Raw genomic sequence first — 13,854 nt, forward strand, 5'->3', positions numbered from 1 at the left:
AATTGTCATTGTAGCTGGCATAAAAACAGTGGAGTGTAATTCCGCCGTTAGGGAGCCACTCTATATCACTGCTCTCATTGTTGATTGGATATATTGACTCATCCCAGCTTAGAGAAAATAAAACCCCTGCATTGGCCGCTGGCTGCTAATTTTAGTGCTTTTATAGATCCAGTGGATTCCCACAGGCTACGGTTAGTAGAGAGGGAGATAGAAAGCGAAAGAGAGGGACATGCTTGCATACTTTAAGATCATAGACATGGGCATCCCAAGAAGTAGATCATTTTTAGTTGTGTTCTGCATTTCCTGGATATTGATATGGGACTAGGAGAGAAGCCCATGTCTGCTCATATAGTCAGACAGTCATGTGATTAAATAATGGTAATTTAGAGATGTGCCATAAGGTTTGCTTTTTTACTTCATAATTACTGCCTCGCAAGTATCAGTAATTCAGAACATATAACATAACACTGCTGTCAAATGAGGTTGAAGGGAAGGAAGACATAGAGTGAAGCATGCCTGGCACTGCTTTGTATTTCCAGAGAGAATGAGAGAGAGAGAAGAGGAGGAGAGAATGCAGTAAAAATGAGCGATAGAGACAGAATGGAGATTCTTTGATGCCTTTTGCCTCCAGGATAATACACTGTGTGTGTTTCTGTCAGCAAATTCCATTTGAAAGTGAGCATCATGCCCTATGTTGTTTTTCTGAAGAACATAGCACTTCAAGCGAGTACTCTGAAGGGTGCAGGGCATTGCTGTCTTATATGTGCGTGTTTGGAATACCCTACACCAATAGTTCTTAAACTTTTTTTGATGAACGCCCACTTCATGCCCTTATGAAAATTGAAATGTATTTATTTATTTTTTATAGTTTTAACAATGGAATTTGTAACAAGACCATAGTATACACATGGAAGCATGGATCTTCTTCACTACTGTGGTTAGATGTTACATGATTTCTATAAAACAAATTGTAATTTTTGTAATTACAAACAGTATGTCTACTCTAAACACATGTAAAAACAATAAATACAAAATAAACATTTAAAAGTTGTAACAAAAATGTATTATATTCCCTCACTCCCCTAATGTAGCCAATGACAAATTTAATAGAGCTTAAGTAATGATATGATAATATGTATTATGGATCTATTTTTTGCCTAAAGTATAGTTAGTGTTACTATAGTAAATTCAAGGGTGGTCTTGTAGAATTCTGTACTGAATTCAAATAGTTTTCGTGTCTTGCACTATGCTTCTCACAGGTTCTCGCAGTGCTGCAATGATCAGAGGTGCATTTTTAAGAGCTTGAGACCAGTCTCTGAGTACAAACACACCTGCTTTGCGCTCTCACTGCTCTGTCCATTGAGCCATATCCACCTACAGAGCCATACAGGTGCATTAGCGGAGGTTGTGACTTTGCCTGTGATGCTGCTAAACCAGATACTTCAGATGCATCACTAGACTTCAGAATTAGATGAACCGTGGTACAAATGCATACCAGCCTGTATAATGGAGTCTAGATAAACATTTTAATACAAACAGGACCTTGCCGATAGATTAGATTAACATGACTGATAAACGCCCCCCATTTGTAATCTAATGCCCCCTCTCTACTAATTTGCTCTCAGTGTCCCCTGGCATCCTTTGAATGCCCACTTGTGGGGGGGGGGGCAGGGCGGCACCACCCCCGTTGAGGACCCCTGCCTTACACGAAGCAATACATATTTTAATCATACCACTTTATTTGAATCAGAATCACACCTTGATTACAAAGATGCAAAACTCTAACAGCTTAATGCTCTAAATAACTCTAAATCCTTATTAGGGCTGGGTATTGATACAGATTTCCAGATTCGATTCGATTCTGATTCACAAGCTTTCGATTCCAATTCGATATCAATTAATATGGGTATATTTAAGTTATAATGTCCCTTTTGCCTACATATAAAATACATTATCTCCCAGCTAATGCTGTTAAATATACTGGGGACCTTCTAACTAGATACATTACAAAAATGTTTATTGTATGAAATATTTATATTTATATAAATAATTATATTTTTTGAGTTTTTCATCATTTTGGTCACATTTTCGCTTTTTAAAAATGAACAAATCCATGTATTCAGTCAATAAATAAGATATATTTCATAAATTATTTTTTTGTTACATGTTTATTGTTTAACTGCATCATTTGTACTATTTACAAGTATTTACATTATTTGTTGAACACATGCAAAAACCAGTATTGCCTCTTTAACAAAACCGCCATTTTTGTAAAGGGGTCTGTAAATGAGTGCATGTTAATGAGAGAAATTCTAATAGCTTTATCTCATCTGTGCCATGCATGATTAGAATTAAATGATGATTTTTTTATTTTTATTTATTTTTTGATCAACAACTGACTGTAAACAACAGAAAGGGTATTTAAAGAGACATTATTCTAGGCTAAATGTGTCGCGTGGATCTTGTCTTTGGAAACACACATTACACGGAACAACTTTTACTCTCAACATGCAGCGAAAGGATCTCGCTGCTGAATACTCCAACACTATACTACACAATCACTGGTGAGTGAAATGTAAACATTTACCAGCCAGTTGCCAAATATATGCATTTAAGTCACATAGTGCGAAATTTGGTTGCAAATGTCAGTGATTTCCTCTCATTGTACTAGAGGGTTGCGCATTCAGAGTAAAAGTTCTGTAGCGATCTGGAATGAAGTCACGAGAGCAGGACCTATGTGCGGCTAAGGAGTTTAATGAGAAATAAACAATTACAAAATAACGGGTGAACACAGGAACAAAATAAAACATCCATGATGGGAAACAAGAACATGAACAGGAGGAAATATCTACGAAGGGCACTGGTCATACACGGGAGGTCAAAACACATAACAACTGACAAAGAAAGAGCAAACAACAAGGCATTAAATACACAATGGATAATGACTAAATGGAAGACAGGTGAAAACAATCGAGGACAGCTGGCAGTGATGAGGGTAGGGAATTATGGGAAGTGTAGTCCGAGAGGAACAGATGACAGGGGAGAAACACAAGGCAAACAACAGTGAATCGTGACAAGATCAAACTTTGGATTTAAGAGTCGATATTAAGATCGTACAATTGAAGACTGCGATGTGTCTGAAAATTATTCATATTTTTTTTACCCACCCCTATTGCATTATAATAGCAGCAATGATTTTAAGGCGAATGAAACATTTGCATCAAATAAACCCTTTTTGTGCCTATAATTCATATGTATTTCAAATTGTGCACTGTATAATTTTGTGGTGCTTAATAAAAACAAATAAACAAACGTGTAAAAATTACAGTAGCACCAATACAAAATGTGTGCGCTGATACCAATTTCCAACGATTTAGAATACCATCTGCTCCCACTAGTTTGGTGGTTCTGCTCTTTTTTATACTTATTATTTACACAACTTTGAAAAAATAAAAATAAATAATAACTGTATTCATGTATTCCATGTTTAAGAGTAACTGGTTTCAGCTATAAAGAAAATACTGAAACAAAAAGCACATTATTAACTCACATTATGTGAATTTTAAATAGCCTTTCATAAGGCTCACATTGGTAAGATATTTTTTTTTTATTTATTTTTAATTAATTTTATATTCTTAATTCACATTTACTTACTTCCGAATTATAAAGCTTTTTAACTTGAACAAAATCGTCATATTCATTGCTGTGTCAAGTTTTTAGGTGAGTAATCAGATTAGTTGTGTTTTTTGCTGTTATTGTCACCTAGTTCAAAGTAATTCCATGCAAGAGAATTCCATTCAAACATAGCACAAGTTGTAAGTTAATTGTCCTACGACTGTTTTTAAACGATCGGCCGATGTCCGATAGCGCATTATAGCTCTTTTAATTGGCCGATACCAGAGATTGGCCGATACATCAGTGTATAGCTAGTAAATATGTAAGGAATATTTCAGTTTATATTCCTTTGGAGTGTATGAGAGCAATTGAGGGGTTTAAATTCTTGTAATTATTTTATACTTCAAAATTAATATGATCATGAACTTTTAAAATTGAGCTCAACCCACTCAGTCTCTTGACAATGCTGCGGCTTCGTCCGCTCCTCCTCCTGAGACTCAGTTCCCTGAGCCTACCACTCCTCCTCCAGCGGCTCTGCCCGCTCCTACCCCTGAGCCTCCTGTGGCTCCATCTCCTCCGGCTACGCCTCCTAGGACTCCATTCCCTGAGACTCCTGCTGTTCCGTCTCTTGAGCCACCTGTGGCTCCGCCTCCTGCTGCTACGCTCCCTGAGTCTCCGCCTTCTGCGGCTCCATCTCCTGTGATGCCAGCAGCCCCGCCCCCTGAGATTCGAACATGCCCCTCTGCCTTGTCGGGCCCTGTTCCACAGCCCAGGCCTTCTCCAAGGCCTCCGGACCCCACTCCCTTCCTAGAGTCACCTCCCTGGCCACCGGACTCTGCCCCCTTTCTGGAGACGCCACCCAAACTGCCGGATCTCGTTCCTTTCCTGGAACCACGTCCCAGACCTCCGGACCCCGCTCCCTTACTAGTACCACCTCCCTGGCCTCCGAACCCCACTCACTTCCTGGAGTCACCTCCCTGGCCTCCGGACCCTGCCCCCTTTCTGGAGCCACCACCCAAACCGCCAGACCCATTCTTTCTTGTTTTTTTGTTTTTGTGTTTGGTGTCAGGAGCTGCCCTTTAAAGGGGGGACTCTGTCACTTATAACTTCCCCTAGCGGCCAGTAGGGGTTGGATTAAATTTTGAAATTTGATTTTCCTGTTATTGCCTTGACTTAGTTTATTTTCCCTTCCTAATTGTTTACAGGTGTTTCTAGTTTGTGTCATTTAGCTCTATGTATATATAGCCCTCGTGATCTCCCTGTCTTCTTGCATTTTTAATTGTATTGAGTTTGAGTCTTAGTCTTGTTTCTTTTGTGGTTCCTCTTGATCTGGATTATTTTCAATAAATAAGTCTCTGCAACTGGGTTCTAAAAACCTTAATTCTCCAGACTATCTACGTGACATTCTTCCTATCGATGCAGCCCAACTTTTATCTCTCGCCCTGCAGGTGGATGCCCTTTGACAAGTGAGCCTGTGGCAGACAGATCATGTGACCCGGCCTGCGACAAGCCTCGCTCATACTGCACTGAGGTTAGTATTTGTGCATGTTTATGTGTGGATGCCTGCTGATGTGTGTACTGTGATGCAGGCAGACTGCAAATAGGGGCTGCATGGATATTGAGTGCAGCAGGATTAGACTTTCTCCAGGAGAGAGAGAGAAAGTACAGGGATGCTTAACAGTAAGTGCGGAAATATGAGAACCAAGAAGCACAGCCTTTAATACACAGGTTATAATAGGAGGATCTGATATCAGCTCATCAGCTTTTAAAAGTGTGGGGGGGGGGGATCTGTAAGTTTGCCATCAAAATTTGATGGGAAAAAATACAGGTTTAAGTACAGCTCATAATCGCTTTAGTGGTCTTTTTTTTTTTTTTTTTTGCTGACAAACGTAACAGTGTTTGTGCTATGTATGGTCTTAGGGAATCAATGTTATTAAGCAGACTGTGACCAATGTCAGATTATATTATAACCAGTCGCATTGCAGGCCCATAGAAACACCTTAGGGAAGACAAGTCACTATCAGTTGAGCACTTTATATTATTAAGCGTGGCAGTGCTCTTTTGTTGTTTGGTTGGTGGGTTATGCTTTGGATACAAAATTGTCCCCAGAAATAAGTTAAATCTGACAAACATTCACACCACAACTGAATGTGACCCAAATCAGACTTTTTTTCCCCTACATGTAACACAAATCTGTTAATTTGATGACAGTGTGAACACCCACAATCGCATTGAATTTAACATTTTCAAATTTGATCTGGGCAGCTTTCATATGTGGAAATAAATTAGATACGTATCTGATTTCTTCCAGTGTGCCTTCAGTGTGAACATCCATAAAGGGCTGTTATGGTTTAATACATGTTAAGTATATTTTTTGGTTAACAAATTTACTTCCTTTTAAAGAAAATAAAATGATTGGCTTTAAGAGTTATGTTTAGCAACTCGTTTATATTATACCTAAATAGTCAAATATCCAAATGAAAAAATACAGAGGAAGATTTATGTAACAGTGCACTACACTTGTGTCACTCGCAAAGAAAATTGTATCAAAACGCCAATGCAAGCAAGTCAGTGCAGATCTGACATAATTAAAATAGCTTTTCTGGCCCCATTTTATCTTAGGTGTCTTTAATTACTACAGTATGTACTAACATTAAAATATATACAATACAATATATTTATTGTGTAACTACATATTGTCCATGAAAATTCTCAAATTCATATTTGCTGCTATTGAGGTTGAGGTACAGGTAGGTTTAGGAATTAGGGGTAGGGTAAGGGTTGGGGTAGGGTTAGGTTTAGGGGTAAGGTTAACAGTGTAACTACATATGTAATTAAATGCAGGTACTTTAAATACAAGTACAATGCAACAGCACTTATGAACATAGTAAGTATATTGTATTAAATGCTTAAGTACATCATAGTTGAAGGCACCTAATACAAAGTGGGTCCACTTTTCTTAACTAACCTTACATACATATGTAACAATGCAGTTTTTTCCTGCTGCACTTTGATTGTATGGTGTGTTTCCCTTGTAAATAAAATTACATTCTTAAGCTTCCAATGTAATGAAATTCCATCATTCTCCTGCCATTGACTTATAAAAACTACATACAAAATAATGACTAGTTATAATTTAAATTATTGTTTAATTACAGTAACTATACATATTGTAATGATGAACATGCCAGGGTTTGTTATACACATGCATGTCAGTTTAGGAGAATTTGTCTCTCAGACCAGTATCTGATATGGTTTGTGGTATGTTTTCATTTAGATATGTTGTGTGTCTGTGCGTGCGTGCGTGCGTGATTCTGTTTTCACACGAATGTCTTTGGATTAACTCTGATTAAATTATCAATACGTTTATGGATTTATACATATTGTACATCTTTTTCCTTTGAAATAATTTCCTACATGAGAAGTAAACATCTATTCTGAGCTACCGTATTTGTCCTCCAGTGTGCATTCCCTCATGGCATATAAACTACATGTTGTGTATGAGATGATCCGGCCTCCCTCAGTTTAGTGAATCCCTATACTGTGGCTCTAAACTGCCTGCATTCATATCAGATATTTTAGCTGTATCTTGCCCCACTCTCTTGTACCCACCATTTGAGATACAAATGCCCCAGTCTATTCCAAGTTTCCCGTGAGTGTGCCGATCTGAGGAGGGTTGTGTTTGCATGTGGAGCGATTATCCACCCAAGATTGCTGTGGGAATTAGAGACCTCATGCAGACTACAGGCATACCATGGGGAAACACACATCACAAACCTCCACACACAAACATTCACACAAGCATTCAGGCCCAGAAAAAGGCGATGCTCATGCAGACCCAGATGTCTTATCACTGAAAGAACACGTGCTGTGATATATCTTGTCAACACCCCTGCAAGAACATGGACTCATATGGCTATGGAGAATCATCAGTATTCTCACAATCCTCTGATGTTTTTCAGAACAAGAAAAAACACTGTAATAGCATAGAAGAAAAAGAGAAGGTATCTTTGATATCATCACTTGATGCAACACAAATATTTATAGCATCCAAAGGAGCTATTTGAGAGAGAAAAGAACAAAGTGACACTGGTAGAGAGAAACTGAACAGCGACGGTCACATGAGATTAAAACTGAATTCAATAAGCAGCTGTTTAATTACCGTAAATAGAAAGCTGCCTATACTTTGAAGAACTGGTTTAAGAAGCATCATGCCTATTCAATCTTAGTGGGTACATGCCTCCTTCAATGTTTGAGGCAAGCGGATTTTGAATGCAACACTACAATATATATATATATGTATGTATGTATGTATGTGTGTATGTGTGTATGTATGTGTGTGTGTGTGTGTGTGTGTGTGTGTGTGTGTGTGTGTGTGTGTGTGTGTGTAACTTTGATAATTAAGTTGCACGATTATTATTACAAAAAGTGTTGAAAATGCTGTGGCAAAAATAATTTACAATCACACAGTTCAATTCAGTTAATCTGGCAGTAAACATCTTAAATGTCAATAAAATTTTCGATCCTAAGACTTGAACAGGAATGGATTTTCATTCAGCACAAGCTGGACAAGCACACACTGTTTGCCTGATATACAGTATAAAGAGTTTAATGGTCGTTTGTAATTGGTGCGATGGCTCTCTCTGCAGGCTGGCATATGCGGCTGTGAAGAAGGTTATACCGAGATCATGACATCAGATGGAGTGTTGGATCAGTGCACAGTAATACCAGTGCTTGAGATCCCCACTGTGGGAGACAGCAAGACTGACGTGAAGACGATCAGAGCCCTCAGCCCTACCCTTCCCACCGCCAACCTGCCGGGACGCTCCGGTCGCACCTGGTTCCTGCAACCCTTTGGGCCTGGTAAGTTTGTGGACAGCTCTGAAAGACCACTTTAGAAATGCTTTGCACAGACCCTGTGCAAGCATACAGTATATATTACAATAGAGACTAATATTTTTACACTAACAACAACTGCTAACTATTTTTACTTGCAAAAATGGCTTTTTACTTTGCTCATTGTATTCAAATTACACCACCAGTCAAAAGTTTGGACACACTGACAAAATGTTTGTTTCTCATGGTCTTAAAAGCCTTTTGATTTCAAGGCTGATGCTTAAATGATGTCAATTAGTTTTCTAGCAAAAATTTTAAGAAGCAAAAATAAAAAGCATCCCAGATGGCACCTCATGACATTGGTTAAGAGAATGACCAGAGTGTGCAGAGGGTGTTCTCTTTGAAGAAACTAAAATATAAGATAGATTTGAATTTTTAACATTTGAAATTTGAACATTTGTTTGGTCACAGCATTATTCCCAGAATTATTCCATAGTTTTTTATCACTTAAAAATGGTAATAATATAAAAAAAGAGCATGTCCAAACTTTTGACTGGTAGTATAGAGCATGTTTTTGTAGTGCAAACCAAGTAAAGGTGTTTCCAACAGGTAGCAGAGAACAGGCCTGGTTAAAGGGATAGTTCAACCAAATATTAAAATGATCTCATTATTTACTCACCCTCATGTCATCCCAGATGTGTATGACTTTCTTCTGCTGAGCAAAATTTTTTTTTTTTAAGAATATCTCAGCTCTGTACGTCCACACAAAGCAAGTGAATTGTGACCAAAATTTGGAAGCTCCAAAAAGCACATAAAGGCAGCAGAAAGGTAATCCATAGGACTCCAGTGGTTAAACATATATCTTCAGAAGCGATATGATAGGTGTTGGTCAGAAACAGATTAATAACTCCTTTTTTGCTATAAATTCTCCTCCCTGCCCAGTAGGTGGCGATATACACAAAGAATGTGAATCACCAAAAACATAAGAAGAATGTGAAAGTGAAAGTGGAGATTTAGGGTAATAAAGGACTTAAACATTGATCTGTTTCTCACCCACACCTCTTATATCGCTTCAGAAGACATTGATTTATCCACTAGAGCAGGAGTCAGCAACCTTTTTGACATGGAGTGCCATTTTTTATTTTCTTGGTCAATGGCAAAAACATTGTAACTTTTTGTTTAGTCTCCCATTCAGCTCATGAAAACACGCTGCATGATCATGAGGAAGGATTACATCAAGGTGTAGATTGGAATGCAGGTGTGAATTGATATAAATAAAATAGTCTGCTCCTCTCTCGCCATTGCTGGCGTGCCAGTGCCATAGGTTGCCGACCCCTGCACTAGAGTCTTATGGATTACTTTTATGCTGCCTTTATGTGCTTTTGGTGTTTCAAAGTTCAGACCACCATCCACTTGCATTGTATATAGACCAATAGAGCTGATAAATTCTTCTGAAAATCTTTGTGTTCATCAGAAGAAAGATAGTCATACATATATGGGATGGTGTGAGGGTGAGTAAATTATGAGAGAATTTTCATTTTTGGGTGAACTATTTCTTGAAGTCATGCTGGTTTGCTTGGGTGTGATAAGTTAGAAATGCAGCTGTGTGTGCACTTGTGTTGATGTATGTGTGTATCTGCACAGATGGCAAACTGAAGACATGGGTGTATGGTGTGGCAGCTGGAGCTTTTGTACTACTAGTGTTCATTGTATCTATGACTTACTTAGCCTGGTAAGAATACTTTTATAATAACAAATAAGACATTCTTTTCATTCCATTAATCCTCTGCTTTATTTTGTTAATCTTATTCATCATTTATTTAGTTACTTTCCGTTGCATGTGTCACTCTGTTTCCATTTTACTTATTCTTTCATTTGTTTCCTTAACCCTTTCATATCTGTCAGTTTTTGTATTTTGGCCCGGCGCTCCCCTCCGAGCCCGGACCCGTCCATGTCCTCTGTGGTTTGGGTCGGTCCCAACGACCAAGAGCTGATATATACCTGCCCTGACTGTCAGCGCATTGAGAGTCAGATCAACTAGAGCTCTCAGCTCATTCTCCTCCCCCATGGCCTTGCCCTGTGGCCAATCATGCCCTTCACACTTGCCTTATAACTTTCACATGTTCCTCTCTGACCATGTGGAGCTGTTTGGAAAAGGTGAGCGGGCAGTTCAACCATTAGAATTGGAATTGTGGTTCAGTAGTCTAGCTCAGTGCAAGTAAACTGTATTTCCTTAATAAATTCAGATGACGTTTTATTTTTATTTTTAGTTGCCCAATATTTAACCAATTTCTATACCCACACTGCCCCCTGATGGTCAGATAGAGCATAGCCATGATCATCCTCATTGATTGCTTTCGTTTTTGTTAGGCATTCTTCTTGTTGTCGTACAACATAGTTACAAATTCAGATACTTTCATATTAAATCACTCATTTTTATATTATAAGTTCAACCCATTAATTTGCAAGAGATGTTCTAATAGTTTATTACTCACTAGGTTTGAAATCATGACACTGGGGTTTAAAGGATGTTATTTTCACATGTGTTCCTAACTCTGTGCACTGTAACTCTGTCTCTGTGTCATAGTACTTACTATGGTAAGACTGAGATGTAGAGTTCTTAGTGGGCTGGAAAATGCTGCTGGGTACTTCCTTGTTGCCTCCATTGCTATAGTAAATGCTATGCTTCATGTTAAAGTCAGCATGGTAGCTATTGACTAATAAGCTAACCCATTTATCATCTGTTTTAATATCATAAGAAATTTCACTAGTTGCATAATTAATATGGTATTTTCAAACCTTTACATAATGCAGCTTTAACCAGCCTAAGGTGGTTTTGGTGGTCTTAGTTGATCTCCCAGACTGGTCAGGTTGTAGAGGTGTGTTGGGCACTTTTCGTCTGGCCAGGCTAAGAGGCCAACTAAATCCATCTTTAACCAGCTAAGACCAGCAAAGCAACTTAGGCTGGTTTGAGTTTTTTTTATTTATTTATTTTATTTTATTATTTTAATGTTGTGTTTTATGTTTTATTTTATGGTTTGGTTTGGTTTGGTTTTGGTAGGAATAGTAGTGTAAGCTATACTAGGTTAATCTATGGCATGAGAACCAGCCTTCAACTAAAAGCATGGCAACCAGCAAAAATGCATGGAAGTCTAACAACACTTCAGTTTCTATATTATGAAGTGATGAGACAATTTGATAAACAGTTGTAAGACACAAATTTAGCAGAAGTAACACATTTTATGTATGTAGTGACATTATTATATACAGCCAGATCTTTTCAAAGTTTAATTTAAATATTGTTTAAATGCAAAATTACAGATTTTAAGTAAATGTATGTAGTGTCGCAACCTTGCGATCTTGTTGTATCTGCAACAAAAGTACATTGCAATTTGTTTACATTAATTTATGTATTTATGTTCACAGCAAAAAGCCAAAAAAGCCCCAAAGAAGACAGATGAATAACAGACTCAAGCCTCTGACTCTGGCTTATGATGGCGACGCTGACATGTAGCCTAACCGCATCTGCTTGAACTACAGATACCCGCCTCCCTCCACAGTTGGCTATCGGTTAAAAGCCTCAAACAAAGTGACTCGCGCAAACTTACAGACTGCTTTTTATAAGACGCTCTTGGAACCTCAGAAAGACTGTCCATGTTTATATGATACTTCTCCCCCCTCCTTTTTTTACGTTCAAGTTTTTACTTTGTTTCACGAGAGCCTTCACAAATTCTGATCTTCTTCAGGAAGTCTGCCTTCACCTCTCTGCCATTGACATCTTTCTATATAGATTTGTCTGTCAGGAGGAAAGTTGCAGGACCCTTTTAAATAAAGAGGTTTTGCTGAGAAAGCACAAAATATTCCCTTCTCTTAAAATAACATACTTCTTATCAGTTCCTACAATGTGTTGACTGTTGATGCTGAGGCAGACTGCACACTGTAGGTGGCTGTTGGGACGTGTCTTGTTTAAACAACTTAAATATACAATTCAGCATTTTCAGTCCTAAAACATAATCAAATTTCTGCTGGATCCTTCTCCGCATCGATAAGAAGGAAAGAAATCTCTAGCACCCCCTATAAACACTCTGGCCTGCCTTTCCCTTTCTCTGTATTCAGGCTCCATTTTGCACTATATTAGTGCAGCATGAACATTTACTTATATAGCATTGCCATAGAAAACTGCCTCTCTCAAAACAAGATGATGTACATTCTTGTGCAAGACACGTTTCTTATTTAAGTGAGATAGAGAGAGCAAGAGAACAAATGTAGCCCTTTTACTTCTGATGGAACTCACCAATGTTTGTTTATACATACTTGTTTACTGGTTACCTCTTGGTTGTGATAATGGGGCACAGCTGAAAAGATTTTTGTGGACTCCACAAACACTCTGTTGTATGTACAGTTGCAATCAGAGATGTGTTGCATTCTTTGCCTGATTGACTTAATGCATATTATTCAGCGGTTCTTTTCACCTTAGAGATCTGGGTTGGTAAAGTTTTCCATGTCTTTCTTCTTGGACTCAAAGGGCTCTGTGTTCACAATCTGAGCGCTTTCAACAGTATGATGTTTGTTTTCAAGAAATGATCATCCTGCTGTGTCTATGTAAACCTATTCTGTTTGCAATCTATCTACCATGGCTACTTAACACAATAACAGCATGCAATTTCATATCAGCTACTTTCCAAAAACCAAAGCTCTGATTCAGATTGACAGAATTATCTCTGATTTAAAGGGAAAAAAATCATCTCATTAACTCATAAAATTAAGTTTTATCAAACTCATATGGTTTGTGCGGGCACATTACATGTTTGTAATGTTACATTTTAAAAGGAAAAAGAAAAGGAAATAGAAAAGTTATAATTATCACACCAGGGAAGCCATGAATGTGCATGTTGTAGGTAATCGTGCGTCAACAGAATTTTACGAGGATGATATGTGGATTCAGATGTGATTTGAAAAGGTCATCAGTGTCAGCAACCAACTAAAAAGGTATTAAAAAAGCACAAATAAGTAGATTAAGTCCTTTATTCCCAGAAACCATACAGTGAATGAACAATGGGCACTACTGATCTCTAAAGGCATATCATGAAATTTACTTTATCTACAACATGTGAAAGGAATGTTTACGTACTTACGTGTTTATACTTGTTTTGTTAATTTGTAAATACATGAATGACCTTTTATTTAATTATTTCTTTACTATATTTGTTCATTTCTTTTTTTACTGCACAAAATGTTTAGTATAAACCTCTCAAAGTGTGTCTTAGTGTGTGTGTGTTTGAGAGAGTGAGAGAGAAAGAGAGAAAGAGAGTCTACTGTTACTGATCTTCACTGGGTCGAACCAGGTTACTGTGTGAAAATGTTGCTTCTTTTCCTACAGGTTGTTTATATGTGTCTGATGAA

General features: G+C 37.9%; 1 protein-coding gene across 1 annotated transcript in view; it reads left to right on the forward strand.

Moving 5' to 3' along the window:
- Positions 1-13,854, forward strand: part of LOC127425334 (thrombospondin type-1 domain-containing protein 7A) — a 145,530-nt gene extending 131,676 nt beyond the window's left edge. The window contains exons 24-27 of the mRNA XM_051671191.1: positions 5,064-5,146; positions 8,265-8,478; positions 10,096-10,183; positions 11,878-13,854. Coding sequence (XP_051527151.1) covers positions 5,064-5,146; positions 8,265-8,478; positions 10,096-10,183; positions 11,878-11,965 — 473 coding nt within the window. The 3' untranslated portion in view covers positions 11,966-13,854. The remainder of the gene's footprint in view (positions 1-5,063; positions 5,147-8,264; positions 8,479-10,095; positions 10,184-11,877) is intronic.

Source organism: Myxocyprinus asiaticus, chromosome 34 (genome assembly GCF_019703515.2).
Source record: "Myxocyprinus asiaticus isolate MX2 ecotype Aquarium Trade chromosome 34, UBuf_Myxa_2, whole genome shotgun sequence".
In the NCBI taxonomy this organism is placed as follows: Eukaryota; Metazoa; Chordata; class Actinopteri; order Cypriniformes; family Catostomidae; genus Myxocyprinus; species Myxocyprinus asiaticus.